Source organism: Marmota flaviventris, chromosome 2 (genome assembly GCF_047511675.1).
Source record: "Marmota flaviventris isolate mMarFla1 chromosome 2, mMarFla1.hap1, whole genome shotgun sequence".
NCBI classification, from domain to species: Eukaryota; Metazoa; Chordata; class Mammalia; order Rodentia; family Sciuridae; genus Marmota; species Marmota flaviventris.
In genome coordinates this window covers 81861188-81876572 of record NC_092499.1, presented here as the reverse complement: position 1 = coordinate 81876572, position 15385 = coordinate 81861188, and the positions used below count along the sequence as shown (strand labels likewise).

General features: G+C 34.6%; 1 protein-coding gene across 1 annotated transcript; it reads right to left on the bottom strand.

The window, feature by feature from the left end:
* Positions 1-4053: 4053 nt before the first annotated feature.
* Positions 4054-4989, bottom strand: LOC114081572 (olfactory receptor 4F15-like). The gene has a single exon (XM_027923037.2). It carries the CDS (start codon positions 4987-4989, stop codon positions 4054-4056), a length of 936 nt encoding a protein of 311 aa, XP_027778838.2.
* Positions 4990-15385: the final 10396 nt, after the last annotated feature.

Below are 15385 nucleotides of genomic sequence, written 5' to 3'. Positions count from 1 at the left end.
TTTAATTTTCAATTTTTGAATTTTATTTACGATGTAACTTATGTATAAAAATTAAAACTTAGAAATTCTCCTATGTTATTTCACCATCAACCACATACTACACCCTGACTCAGGCAACCATCAATCTGTTTTGTTTGTTGGCACAGTTGTGCCTTATTTATTTTTTTAAATTCATTTTTATGGTATAGACTTGAGGGTTTAACATGAAATTTTGATGTGCATACACTTAGTAAAATGCTTTTATAGTAAAATAAAATGAGCACGTTCATCAGTTTACACAGACATGTTGGGTGTGTGAGCATGTGGGTGTATGTGTGTCTGTGTGTGTGTATAGTAGGAATCTGTAGTATTAGTCTGTGTTTGTGGTTAGAGCTGCTACAATCTTCTCTCAGCACAATGTTCTGTATGCAATAATATATTATTTACTATAATGCTTATGCTACATTTTCTCTAGATTACTCATATTGTTTAGTGTTCTTTTTAAAATTTATTTATTCTAGTTCTCCTTATTTCATCATCCACTCTGTTCCTGGTAACAGGTCTGCTTCTTACTATTCATTCAACTATTTTAAATTTCTACATAAGAGTAAGTTCATACATTGTTTATCTAAGTCTGGCTTATTTCATTTAGCCAGTTTGCTCCACATTGTAAAAAGTATATTTTACAAACTTTTAAAGTTAAATAATATTCCATAACATAGGCATGACACACTATTAGCTCCATTTTAATTTTTAAGAATATAATTATCCACAAAGGTTACATGTTTGCATTCATACCAATATTGTTAAAGAGTCCCTTATCCACATTCCCAATATCAACTTGATATCTCTTTACTTTTTGGTAATTGACATTGTGAGAGGGGTAATATGCTATCCCATCTTTTTTATTATTTGCTAATGATATAGTGTGTTCCCTTCTGAGCCTATGTTTCCTCATTGCAACTGAGATTCATCCGTGTTATGCTGAGCATTAGTGGTTTTGTGTTATTGCGAAGTATTATTCCACTCAATACCTATTCTACCCACTTCTCTCCACTTCTCCCACTTCTACATCTCCCCACTTTAGAACTTTAGGGTTTGTCCAGTTTTATACTGAATAAGAATAAAATTGTGTAAACACTGATATATTTACATCACATATAATTTTCATTTGCTCAGGTAAATAGCTAAGAGTAAGTTTACTGTGTCAAATGATTTAAACAAGATCTAATGATACATCTTTTAAAGAACTATACTGAAAAAGATGAAATGTGTGGTCAATATCCACACAAAAGTTATATCTGTAAGTGAATATTTTATACTGTTAATGCATTGTTTTAAAAAGTTTTTGTGGCTCACCATAAAAACAAAGTAGATTCCTTCTGTCATAAACAGATGGGAGATGTCAAAATTTATAGCATGCAGCTAGAGTTAGGTAACTTTACATGTTGGAGGACCCAATTTTCACTAGAGAATAAAATGGAACTTAATGGACATGTTCATAGAGCACAGACTAGTCCCAACTATATACATCAGATGACAGAGACCCTGAGCACCGTGGATTACCCCACATTCCTTGCCTGTTTGCTCACCTTTAAAGCAATGTTTCTCACTTACATACTAATGATACGATTGTAAATGAGTACAACTAATCTTGAATTCAATATGGAGATTCTTCAGAAGCCTAGAATTGGAACCATTACATGATCGTGTTGTGCCACCCCTCAGTAATTATTTTTAAGAATTAAATTCAACATACATGCAAACATGCATGCAATTTATGCATACCCATGTTTATAGCAGTACAATTCACAATAGCCAAACTATGGAACAAGCCTATGTTTGCCTCACTGGATGAATAGACAAAGAAAATGTTATATATATATATATATATATATATATATATATATATATATATACACACACACACGCACACACGCACACATATACATAAAAAATGGAGGCTTTCTTAGTCATAAATGTGAATGAAATTATGTCGTTTGCAGGAAAGTAGATGGAATTTGAGATTATTAATTGAAATAAGCCATACTGACAAAGTTAAGTCACATGAGTTCTGTTGTTATATGGAAGCTAGATAAAGAAGAGAGAAAAAATAGAGGCTCTCATAAAAATGATGGAGACCATTAAAGTAGAGTAAGTGCACAAGTTTGAGAGAGAAGGGGAGTTCAAGGCAGGTACTGGGGATTAATATTGGCCAAAATTGAACACTTCACAACTAGTCTCACTATTATGTATAATTATAAAGCACCAGTACAAAATATTTTAAAAACAGAATTCATTGAGATTTTCTTTAAATATAAGGAAGAAAGGGAAACAAACAGACCATCACATTATTACATAGTTTTAGAGGTGTGTCAGTAATATCATTGTATGTGATCTCATTCTTTTCCATGAATAATGCTGATTCTAAATTCTCATTAGTGCTTGAAATATATTTGTCACACAATGAAATAAACAGCACAGTTATGTTTGGACAGTGTGAATGGAGAGTATTATTGTCAGTGTGGTGTGGTGGTAAACATGAGAGTTCTGTGTTATGGGTATACTGGATTGACAGGCAGTTGCTTGGGACCCCTTGGTTTCTGAATTTCCTAAATTTAGAGCATCATAAGATAGTGTGCCCTTTTCTCAACTGCAAAAGCAAGGCACAGACAGAATCAATTATACTGAATCTATACATGAAAGATGAAAGTATAGTGTAATTTTAAAAAGTCTTTTGAGTTCATTTGATTAATTTTTTTTGGTGGTCATAAAAAATCTTTCTTACTTTAGTCTATAGCTATAATTCCTTAAGTGTAACTAAAAGGATGATTTCTGTCATTTCAAATCAGATGACTTGTGTTGATGTGAGACAAAGATCACCTATTACCCAATCACATATGTTTTCATCTATCATGCTAGCTGAAACCATAGTTGGCCCCTGACTTGCTGAACTATGCACATGCTGAAGGGACACCTTGCAGTTGCTGGTTTATGTGGCACGTATACAAAGCAGAGAATCGTAGAAGTTCCTCAAAGGATAGAAGTATTCAGGCTAACACCTTTGTTAGTTTTATGTAAATAGATAAATAATATTTAATTTACACATTGGTAAGAATGGAATAATATGAAGTGGTTTACTTTTATCAGTAATGTTTCTTTAAACAACAGAAAGTGTTCCTAACAGTATGTCCTGGCTTTTGAAAACCTAGAATATTTTGCGTGAGAAAGACAGGACATGACCAAGAAGAAATGTACCCTGAAAAGTGAATAAATACTCCCAATACCTTGTTCTTCAGTTGGGAAATATTTAACTGCAGGGTCTATGTAGTCTGCTAGTGAGCCAATTGAGGCTCATATCTCAGCATGCTTTTCCACATGTGCATGCCTCCATTCTCAATATCATTTCCTCACTGACGGGTTCAAAGGTTAGCCTCCAAATAAACTATTTTCAATTAAGTTATGTCTCAATAAGGAAATAGCCAAATGGTCATATAAAGTTTATAGGTGAAAGTTATTAATTGTCAAACCCTGGATTTTTGTTTTGGATCTGGTTTTGTAGGTACTTATCACATTATGAAAAGTGTTCATTAATGAAACAAAAATAGAGAGGTAAGTTTGAAAAAAATTTGTTTCAGGTTTTGTTTGGAGGGAATGAATCTAAGTAACTAAACAGATCTACTAGTCCCACATATATAACCATTCATTGTAATATTTTCTGACATTCAACAATTTAAGTGTGAATTTATTTACAAACTCTAGGGGAGAGAAAGGGGATGTCATTACACCCTTGTGATGAAGTGATCACAGGTTAAATCATATGACCTTGTTTGTACACATTGATTCTGTATCCTAAAAAAAAGAAGAAAGAAAAAAAAAAGAAAACTTTTAACACAGTAGAATCATTTCTGAAGTAAATACTGTATAGGAGGAATAGACATAATCCTAGTTTGAATAGGAACAGGTCAGTGATGTAGATGTTACTACAATTGAGCACATTGAAGTACAGATGCCTAAGTGGAGGTGTCCATCACACAGGTGAAAGTAGTTCCTGAGCTCTCAACGACAGACTAGTCAGCAGAATCTGTCACAATGACACCTTTTGCTCAGTCTTTGTGTTGCTATCTTTATATCTTTGTTTCTCAATGTATAGATGACAGGATTCAAGGCAGGGGTGATAGCAAAATCAACAATAAACATGTATTTGTCAACTGATGATGTGGGGAAAGGCCATATGTAGACAAATATGCATGGAATAAAAAACAGAATCACCACAGTGATGTGAGCTGACAATGTGCCAAGAGCCTTGGACAAGTCCCCAGAGGAACGTTTCCAGACAGTGATCAAAATGAAGGCATAGGAAAGGAGGAGCAGGAAGAAGGTGCCTGTTGTTAAGATGCCACTATTTGCAGTAACAACAAACTCAAAGTTGGCTGCATCAGAGCATGCAAGCTGTATGATCCTGGGGAAGTCACAACAAAAGCTGTCTATTTTATTAGGACCACAAAAAGGCAAGTTGATAACAAATGAAAACTGAGTCATAGCATGGATCACTCCTGTTACCCAGCTGGTGACTATCAAAAGAAAACATGTTTTGGGGCTCATGATGGTCAAGTAGTGGAGAGGTTTGCAGATGGCTGCGTACCTGTCAAATGCCATGGCTATCAGCAGCACCAATTCTGCACCTCCCATGGCGTGGATGAAGCATGTCTGCGTCATACAGCTTTGGAAGGAAATTACTTTGTGTTCCTTTAACAGGTCTGTGATCATCCTGGGAACTGTGGTAGAGGAGAGTCCCACATCGTTGAAGGACAGGTTGGCCAGCAGGAAGTACATTGGAGAATGTAAGTGAGAATCAGCAATAACCAAAAAGACAATGAAGAGATTTCCCAGGATGATCCCTAAGTAGAGCAAGGAGAATGTTATCATGAGAATAACTTTAGTTTCCCAAGAACCTGAGAGTCCCAGCAGCACAAACTCAGAAACCACAGAGCCATTCAGTCCATCCATTGCTTTGATCATAAGAACTGGTTTTGAACCACTTGTGGATAGAATATGCTAAGAGTCAGAATTCGTGGTACTAATGTGCATTCCAATTTATGCTGCTACTTCTTCATGTGGGTCTCCAAGCCTAGAGTTAAAAATCATAGAGTTAAATAAGAAGCATATAAATAAATAAAGTAATAGGAGTGTCAAATTATTGTGATTCATTTAAAAGGACAGAACACAATATATCACATGGGAATAAAAGAATTTCTTTCTTTTTTTTTCTATGACCAGAAATTTTTGTTGTGTTTTATTTGTCTCTTTAGAATTTATAGAAACATTTTCTAACTTATTTCTGGGTATTTTCTCAGCCTAAAAATCTCAAGTTACCGAAAGTATTCACATGCTATTATTCTGTAATAAGCTACAAATTTTTCTTTGCTTTGTATATGTCACCAGTGAATAGAGATTTTCATGTCAAGATTGTTTTCACATGATGTGTGGACATCAACATTCAATAAATTATGACCATTAAAATGAACACCTTTTAGTGAGGTAAGACATTATTAAAGTAATAATATTAGTACTTTTTATTTACATTTTTTATGCATAGTTTTGTTCTAACCACATCTTCATTTTTAAACAACACATTTCACATAAGGATACTGTTGAATGTTATCCATTATGTAAATAAAGAATCTGAGTTTCAAATGGATAAGCTGTCAGCCAGAACTTGGACCCAGAGGTGCAGGATACTGGAGTCCATGCTCTTGAATATGCCACAATGAGAGCCCCTATAAGTGTACTCCAGAACTTGCCCAGATATCATTCTAGAGTACTTCCTTAAATTTCCTGTTAACTTCTGTTGTTGACTCTTATAAATGCAGCAAACTTTCTATTTAAAAAATGAAATATCTGAATCTTGGACCCTTTTTAATTACTCCTTTTTCTACCCAACCCTTTGTTGGCAATCCTTAGTTTTTGTTTATTCCATAAGTCAAAATAATCCAGTTTGTACAGATGCATTTTTTATTGAGAAGATATCTGAATTATGAATATTTCCTGCAATTATCCATTTCAGTCATCATTTTTCTTTATATTCTGTGGGATTGGATTCTGTTTTCATGACATTGTTTTTGTAACTCCTTTTGTTGTTGGGTTCTTGGCATTATGAAGCAGTTCCCCTTTTTACCTCTTGCCAATGAAGTTTCATTTGTTCAAACTCTTGGATGAAATCTCTCAATTTTTGAAGAGATCAGCCTGATCTCACATTAGGAAGATGAGTATGATTTTTCTAATACTAAAGTTATGATCCTATTACCTTGGCTTTTGATTCATTGAACATTGAGCATTTGATGCAGAAATATTTAATTAGATATAAAACAAGATATTCCCTAATGACCATATCTTCTTAAAGAAATGAATAGTTTCATATGGTGAAGATATTTTATTGGTTCATCATTTCATTCATTTAATGCTACTGTTATTCCTGACAGTGCAATAAGTATGAAGTTCTAAATCTTATATTCTACAAATAACACATTGAAAACTTTGAAAGAAAGTAAAACTCAAAGGTCATGTTAAGCTACTGAACAAAAGACATCAATAGTCTTTAAAATTTTTTTTTCTATTAAGAAAAAGTTACATTCTAGTTTGTTCTATTTACTATAAATCTCTTTTTCTGTTAATTACAATAGAATGCACACTGTTTCTATTACAGCTCTTTCCCCATTTTTCTCCTACATTTCCTATAAAATCTTTTTTGTTTGTATATAATAATTATTCAAAAGACTAGGTTTTATTGTGGCACACTCATACATGCACATAACATAATTTGGTCAATTTCATACTATTATGTACTTCTTGCAATTACACAATTGGCATTTCCCTTCTTATCTTTCAGTTTTTTTGTGTGACTCATAGGCTTTCCCTATTTGTTTTATTCATTATCAATTATACTCATTTTAAATAGTACTTATATATTGAATTTTAATCATCTGCTTTATCCTTGGAATCCAGAGTACTATGTTCAGAGTTGTATGTGGTATATGCAGAGAAAAGTTCCACCTTGAACTCACCTTTTCTATGCATATACCACCTTGTGATATAATATAATGCTTTAATAAATGTCTATTAATAAATCTCTATTATTTTGTAAAATGCCCAATAGTCACCTGATAACACTCTTGTCTGTCCTCCACATTCCTTCCCAGGGAACAATTTTTCCATCCAAACATTCTATTCAGTTGTTTTCTCTTCATTTCTATCATCATTTGCATTTTTTGCTTTCAACATATGTTTTTCCATCTTGACAACAGAAGAAGCCATTGTTTCCTTTGTTCCCCAAGTTCTTCCTATTCCATAGTTTGTTTCTAGATCTGATGCATATCTACAGTCAAATATAATCACTTGGTACTCCTACTGAAAGCCTTTGGTGGGCCTATCACAAACATATTAAATGTCTAGGGCATATCTCATAAGATTCTGAGGGGACATTAGTACAATTGAAATTTAGAGGGTATTTCCTTAAACATTTTGGGATGGGGTTTAATTAACTAATCACTGGATAAATTAAACCTGTTTCTTTCTGTCTACTTTTTTATTTTTTAAAAGAGGAAAGATCAGTAGAACAGATGAAGGGGATTGAGGAGGAAGAGGAAGAAAGTACTGGAAAAAGGAAGAACTATGGAATGAATCTGACCAAACTTGTGCAATGGCATGGGGGGGTGGGTGGAAGGAAAGGTAACAGTGGCTGATATGTTGTTTATATGTAAGACTATGTCACAATGAAACTAATTTCTGCCTAATTAAAATGCACTAATTAAAAATTATAAATATAATTATAAATATAGAGATATAGATATATATGCTAAAATAATTCCCAAATTAACAGATTGATGAAAATTAAAAAAACTACAAAATCAGTTTTTTATATACTTACCCACAGACACCACTACTGGAAAATTGTCCTTCTTCCTGAGGAACAAACTTTGGATTCTACCTTAAGTCTGAAATGAAGTCCAGTTTGTTTTTGGCAGTGATGATATGTTGTCTTCCTGTGTCCTCCCTTCCTGTGGATAGGACTGTGGGTTGGGAAATTTTCAGGTTTGTTTTTAACAGAGCTATTTGGGGAAAGAGTCTCCCTCTCTTTCTCCTGGGGATCCCTAGCCACCTCTTTCAATGTAGTCCTCAAGGGATATGAAACTATCTGTGCTAGTTTTTTTGACTAGTTTTCTAGTCAAAAAAATTAAAAGTTAGTTCAGACAGCAAAATGATGTTTAGAATTTGTTTCTCTGGTGTGTGTAGAGGAAGCAACACTCTTCTGTTTGTTGTGGGTCTCGGGTATCACATGACTGAACCTAGAAGTGTGTTCTGGTGACAGCTCTGAAGGTTAGAGTTCTGCTGAGGGCAGTGCTGTCCAACTCACTGGGCTGGTGACTTAAGGGCCCACTTGGACTTGTGCTTCCTGTGAGTCAGAGGAGCATTTGGGTCTCATCATTCTCAGTGCTTCCTTCAGTGGACGTCTGAAGTTCACAATTTGATTGTGAAAACATACTCTGGGTATTTCCCTCAATGATGACAAAAGAAGGTAACCCCCACTGTACTGAAATATTAAAACAACATATAGATCCAGTCTAATTTAATAAGGTCCTTAAAATTCGCTGGAGATATTTGTTCTGAAGGTGACCTTTATTTCTTCTCTCTTGCTTTTGCTTACTCTTGGATGTAATAATCACCATGCTTGGACTACATCTTCTACTTCTGTTTCTACATATAGAATGAGCAGAGCACATACTGTAATCTCCCCTATCCACAATTTCCCTTTATGTGATTTCAGGTTCCCATTAAAAATTTCAGTGTGGAAAAAGGGTGATTAGAATCCAGTAAGACTATGTGGGGGGAGAAGAGAGACCATATTCACACAATTTTAATTGTAATATATCGTTTTAATGGTTCCACTACATCATTGTATATTGTTTTGAGTATCTTGTGTGACACCTTTCAAGGTCAGCTTTTATCCTAAGCTGAGTGTTAGTCACAAATGGCTGAGATATCACCTTATAATGAGAAAAGATTTTTCACTCATGATTTTAGAGGTTTTGATCCATGATTGCAGGCCCCTGTTCTTAGTGTCTGTGGTAGTGAGCACATCACAGAATATGCATTGTGACTCAACAAAACAACTGATATCTCTATAAAAGAAAAAGTATGGCCTGACTTCCTTAATAAGACTCCTAAAGCACAATAAATAAAATCAAGAATCAATAAATGGGATGGATTCAAACTAAAAAGCTTCTTAGCAAAAGAAACAATCATTTAGGCGAAGAGAGAGCCTAAAGTATGGGAGCAAATCTTTACCACATGCACATAAGATAAAGTGCTAATCTCCAGGATATATAAAGAACCCAAGAAACTTAATACCAAAAAAAAACCAAACAATCCAACCAATAAATGGTCTAAGGAACTGGACAGACACTACTTAGAAGAAGATATACAATCCATCAACAAATATATGAAAAAATGTTCAACATCTTTATTAATTAGAGAAATGCAAATCAAAACTACATTACGATTTCATCTCACTTGGGTCTGAGTGGCAGTTTTCAAGAATATAAGGAATAATAAGTGTTGGTGAGGATGCGGGGGAAAAATATACTCATACATTACTGGTGGGACTGCAAATTGGTGCAACCACTTTCCAAAGTGGTATGGAGATTCCTCAGAAATTTTGGAATGGAACCACATTTGATCCAGATAAACCATTCCTTGGTCTATACCCAAAGGATTTACAATAAGCATACTATTTTGACATAGGCAAACTGATGTTTATAGCAGCACAATTCACAATATTTAAATTGTGGAACCAACCTAGTTTCCCATCAATAGATGAATGAATAAAGGAACTGTGGTATATATTCACAATGAAATATTACTCAGCATTTAAAGAGAATAAAATTATGGCATTTGCAGGTAAGTGGATGAAGTTGGACAATATTATGCTAAGCAAAATAAGCCAATCCCACAAAACTAGAGGCTGAGTATTTTCTCTTATTAATGGATGCTGATGTATGATTGGTGTTGGCATGGGAAGAATGAAGAAACTTTGGATTTGGCAAAGGGGAGGGTGAGGGGGTGGTTAAGGGTGTAGAAAAGATGGTAGAATGAGATGGTCATCATTACCCTAGGTACATGTATGATTGCACAAATGGTACGTCTACATCATGTACAACCAGAGAATAGAAATGTTGTGCTCCATTTGTGTATGATGAATTCAAATGCATTTTGATGTCATGTATACCTAAGTAGAAGAAATTTAAAAAGTAAACAACAACAAAAACCCCATTACTCCAAAACTAAAACCAAATAAAACATATCAACAACAACAACAACAAAAAACCCACTCACATTTCTTCCAGAAAGTGAAAGAGAAAAAGAAGAAAAGGTTGGGATCCCAGTACCTTGTTTAAGGTCATGGTACCAATGAGTGGAATATCTCTGACTGACTCCATCTTTGAAAGGTTTCACCATCTCACAATGACTCCAAACCAGGGACCAGGCCTTTATTTAATAGGTAGTACTTTGGGGGACACATAAGGTCCAAAGTATAGCTATAGTATATGTGTACCAGGAAAAGCAGTCAAAGAACTTAAAAGTTCACTATTTGTTCACTTGCTGATGTATTTCAGACACTTTTCTGGTACTACCATTTAATCATGATCACTTCTACTCATTTGTAATTGAGGAAAGAGGATGACAGTAGCCAAGTCACTTGTCCAATGTAACAGAGCTATAAAGTGAGGAATGTATGAGAGATAGCATCTGGGGAGATTGGTGTTTTTGAGGAGAATTGGAGGTTGTATATGATTTTGGTACATCTTCAAAAAACAATGATGAGTGCTGGGGTTGTTGCTCAGTGGTTGAGCACTTGCCTAGCATGCGTGAGGCACTAGGTTCGATCCTCAGCACCACATAAAATAAATAAAATAAAGATATTGTGTTCATCTACAACTCAAAAAATATTTTTTTTAAAAAAGCAATGATGATGTTGGTGATACAGCAATGGAAGTCCCATCATTTTATGAATGCTTTATAATTTTTAATTTTTAAATTTTAATTATTTCATGTAACTTATGTATAAAAATTAAAACTTATAAATTCTCCTATATTATCTCACCATCAACCATACACTACACCGTGACTCAGGCAACCACCAATCTGTTTTGTTTGTTGCCAGAGTTGTGCTTTTTAAAATTTTTTAAAATTCATTTTTATGGTGTAGACTTGAGTGTACAACACAATGTTTTGATGTATATACACTTAGTAAAATGCTTTCTATAGTAAAAAAAAATGAGCATGTCATGTTGGGTGTGTGAATGTGTGTGTGTGTGTGTGTGTGTGTTTGTGTGTGAAGGAATATGTAGTGTGAGTCTGTTTGTGGTTAGAACAGCTACAATCTTCTCTTAGCAAAATGTTCTGTATGCAGTAACATATTATTTACTATAATGCTCATGCAGTATGCTAGAGCTCTAGATTACTTGTACTATCTAATGTTCTTTTTTAAAATTAATTTTAATTCTCCCTATTTCATCCTCACTTTGTTCCTGGTAACAGGTCTGCTTGTTTCTGTTCATTCAACTATTTTAAGTTTCTACATAAGAATAAGTTCATACATTATTTATCTTTCTAAGTCTGGCTTGTTTCATTTAGCCAGTTTACTCCACATTGCAAAAACGTGTCATTTTACAATTTTTTAAAGCTAAATAATATTCAATAGAGTATGCATAACACACTTTCTTTCCCTACTGGTTCACTGATGGAAACATATTTTATTTATTTATTTATTTATTTATTTATTTTTTATTGGTTGTTCAAAACATTACAAAGCTCTTGACATATCATATTTCATACATTTGATTCAAGTGGGTTTTGAACTCCCAACTTTACCCCAAATACAGATTGCAGAATCACGTCGGTTACACATCTACATTTTTACATAATGCCCTATTAGTAACTGTTGTATTCTGCTACCTTTCCTATCCTCTACTATCTCCCCTCCCCTCCCCTCCCATCTTCTCTCTCTACCCCATCTACTGTAATTCATTTCTCTCCTTGTTTATTTTCCCATTCCCCTCACAACCTCTTATATGTAATTTTGTATAACAATGAGGATCTCCCTCCATTACCATGCAATTTCCCTTTTCTCTCCCTTTCCCTTCCACCTCATGTATCTGTTTAATGTTAATCTTTTCTTCCTGCTCTTCCTCCCTGCTTTGTTCTTAGTTGCCCTCATTATATCAAAGAAGACATTTGGTATTTGTTTTTTAGGGATTGGCTAGCTTCACTAAGCATAATCTGCTCTAGTGCCATCCATTTCCCTGCAAATTCCATGATTTTGACATTTTTTAGTGCTGTATAATACTCCATTGTGTATAAATGCCACATTTTTTTTTATCCATTCATCTATTGAAGGGCATCTGGGTTGGTTCCATAGTCTAGCGATTGTGAATTGTGCCGCTATGAACATTGTTGTAGCAGTGTCCCTATAGCACGCTCTTTTAAGGTCTTTAGGGAATAGTCGGAGAAGGGCAATAGCTGGGTCAAATGGTGGTTCCATTCCCAGCTTTCCCAGGAATCTCCATACTGCTTTCCAAATTGGCCGCACCAGTTTGCAGTCCCACCAGCAATGTACAAGAGTACCCTTTTCCCCACATCCTCTCCAGCACTTGTTGTTGTTTGACTTCGTAATGGCTGCCAATCTTACTGGAGTAAGATGGTATCTTAGGGTGGTTTTAATTTGCATTTCTCTGACTGCTAGTGATGGTGAGCATTTTTTCATGTACTTGTTGATTGATTGTATGTCCTCCTCTGAGAAGTGTGTGTTCAGGTCTTTGGCCCATTTGTTGATTGGGTTATTTGTTTTCTTATTGTTTAATTTTTTGAGTTCTTTGTATACTCTGGATATTAGGGCTCTATCTGAAGTGTGAGGAGTAAAAATTTGTTCCCATGATGTAGGCTCCCTATTTATCTCTCTTATTGTTTCTCTTGCTGAGAGAAAACTTTTCAGTTTAAGTAAGTCCCATTTATTGATTCTTGTTATCAACTTTTGTGCTATGGGTGTCCTATTAAGGAATTTGGAGCCCGACCCCACAATATGTAGATCGGAGCCAACTTTTTCTTCTATGAGACGTAGAGTCTCTGATTTGATATCTAGCTCCTTGATCCACTTTGAGTTAACTTTTGTGCATGGCGAGAGGAGGGGATTCAGTTTCATTTTGTTGCATATGGATTTCCAGTTTTCCCAACACCATTTGTTGAAGATGCTATCCTTCCTCCATTGCATGCTTTTAGCTCCTTTATCAAATATAAGATAGTTGTAGCTTTTTGGATTAGTATCTGTGTCCTCTATCTGTAGCATTGGTCCACCCACCTGTTTTGGTACCAGTACCATGCTGTTTTTGTTACTATTGCTCTGTAATATAGTTTTAAATCCGGTATCACTATACCACCAGATTCACACTTCCTGCTTAGAATTGCTTTTGCTATTCTGGGTCTTTTATTTTTCCATATGAATTTCATGATTGCTTTATCTATTTTAACAAGAAATGCCATTGGGATTTTGATTGGCATTGCATTAAACATATAGAGAACTTTTGGTAATATCGCCATTTTGATAATGTTAGTTCTGCCTATCCATGAACAGGGTATATTTTTCCATCTTCTAAGATATTCTTCTACTTCTCTTTTTTGGGTTTTGTAGTTTTCATTGTATAAATCCTTCACCTCTTTTGTTAGGTTGATTCCCAAGTATTTTATTTTTTTTGAAGATATTGTGAATGGAGTGTTTTTCCTCATTTCCGTTTCAGAAGTTTTGTCGCTGATATACAGAAATGCCTTTGATTTATGCGTGTTGATTTTATATCCTGCCACTTTGCTGAATTCATTTATTAGTTCTAATAGTTTCTTTGTAGACCCTTTTGGGTCTTCTAGGTATAGAATCATGTCTTCCGCAAATAGTGATAATTTAAGTTCTTCTTTTCCTATTTTTATGCCTTTAATTTCTTTCGTCTGTCTAATTGCTCTGGCCAGTGTTTCGAGAACTATATTGAATAGAAGTGGTGATAGAGGGCATCCCTGTCTTGTTCCAGATTTTAGGGGGAATGCCTTCAATTTTTCTCCATTGATAATGATGCTAGCCTGAGGCTTAGCATAGATAGCTTTTACTATGTCGAGGTAAGTTCCTGTTATTCCTAGTTTTTCTAATGTTTTGAACATAAAGGGATGCTGTACTTTGTCGCATGCTTTTTCTGCATCTATTGAGATGATCATATGGTTCTTATCTTTAAGTCTATTGATGTGGTGAATAACATTTATTGATTTCCGTATATTGAACCATCCTTGCATCCCAGGGATGAATCCTACTTGATCATGGTGCACAATTTTTTTGATGTGCCTTTGTATCCAGTTCGCCAGAATTTTATTGAGGATTTTTGCATCTAGGTTTATCAGAGATATTGGTCTGTAGTTTTCGTTCTTTGAGGTGTCTTTGTCTGGTTTCGGAATCAGGGTGATGTTGGCCTCATAGAATGAATTTGGCAGAGCTCCCTCTTTTTCTATTTCCTGAAATAGCTTGAAAAGTATTGGTATTAATTCTTCCTTAAAGGTTTTGTAAAACTCTGCAGTATACCCATCCGGTCCTGGGCTTTTCTTGGTTGGAAGTCTTTTGATTGCTTCTTCTATTTCATCTATTGATATTGGTCTGTTTAAGTTGTGAGTATCCTCCTGACTCATTCTGGGCAAATCATATGACTTAAGGAATTTATCGATGTCTTCACTATCTTCTATTTTATTGGAATATAGGTTTTCAAAATAATTTCTAATTGTCTTCTGTATTTCTGTAGCATCTGTTGTGATATTGCCTTTTTCATCCCGTATGTTAGTAATTTGAGTTCTCTCTCTTCTTCTCTTCGTTAGCATGGCTAAGGGTCTGTCGATCTTATTTATTTTTTCAAAGAACCAACTTTTAGTTTTGTTAATTTTTTCAATGGTTTCTTTTGTTTCAATTTCGTTGATTTTCGCTCTGATTTTAATTATTTCTTGCCTTCTGCTACATTTGCTGTTGTTTTGCTCTTCCTTTTCTAGGGCTTTGAGATGAAGTGTGAGCTCATTTATTTGTTGGTTTTTCCTTTTTTTGAGGAATGACCTCCAAGCGATGAATTTCCCTCTTAAAACTGCTTTCATTGTGTCCCATAGATTCCGATATGTTGTTTCTGTATTTTCATTTATCTCTAAGAATTTTTTGATTTCCTCCTTTATGTCTTCTGTAACCCATTGATCATTCAGTAACATATTGTTCATTTTCCATGTGATGTAGGATTTTTCCTTCCTTCTTTTATCATTGATTTCCAGTTTCATTCCATTA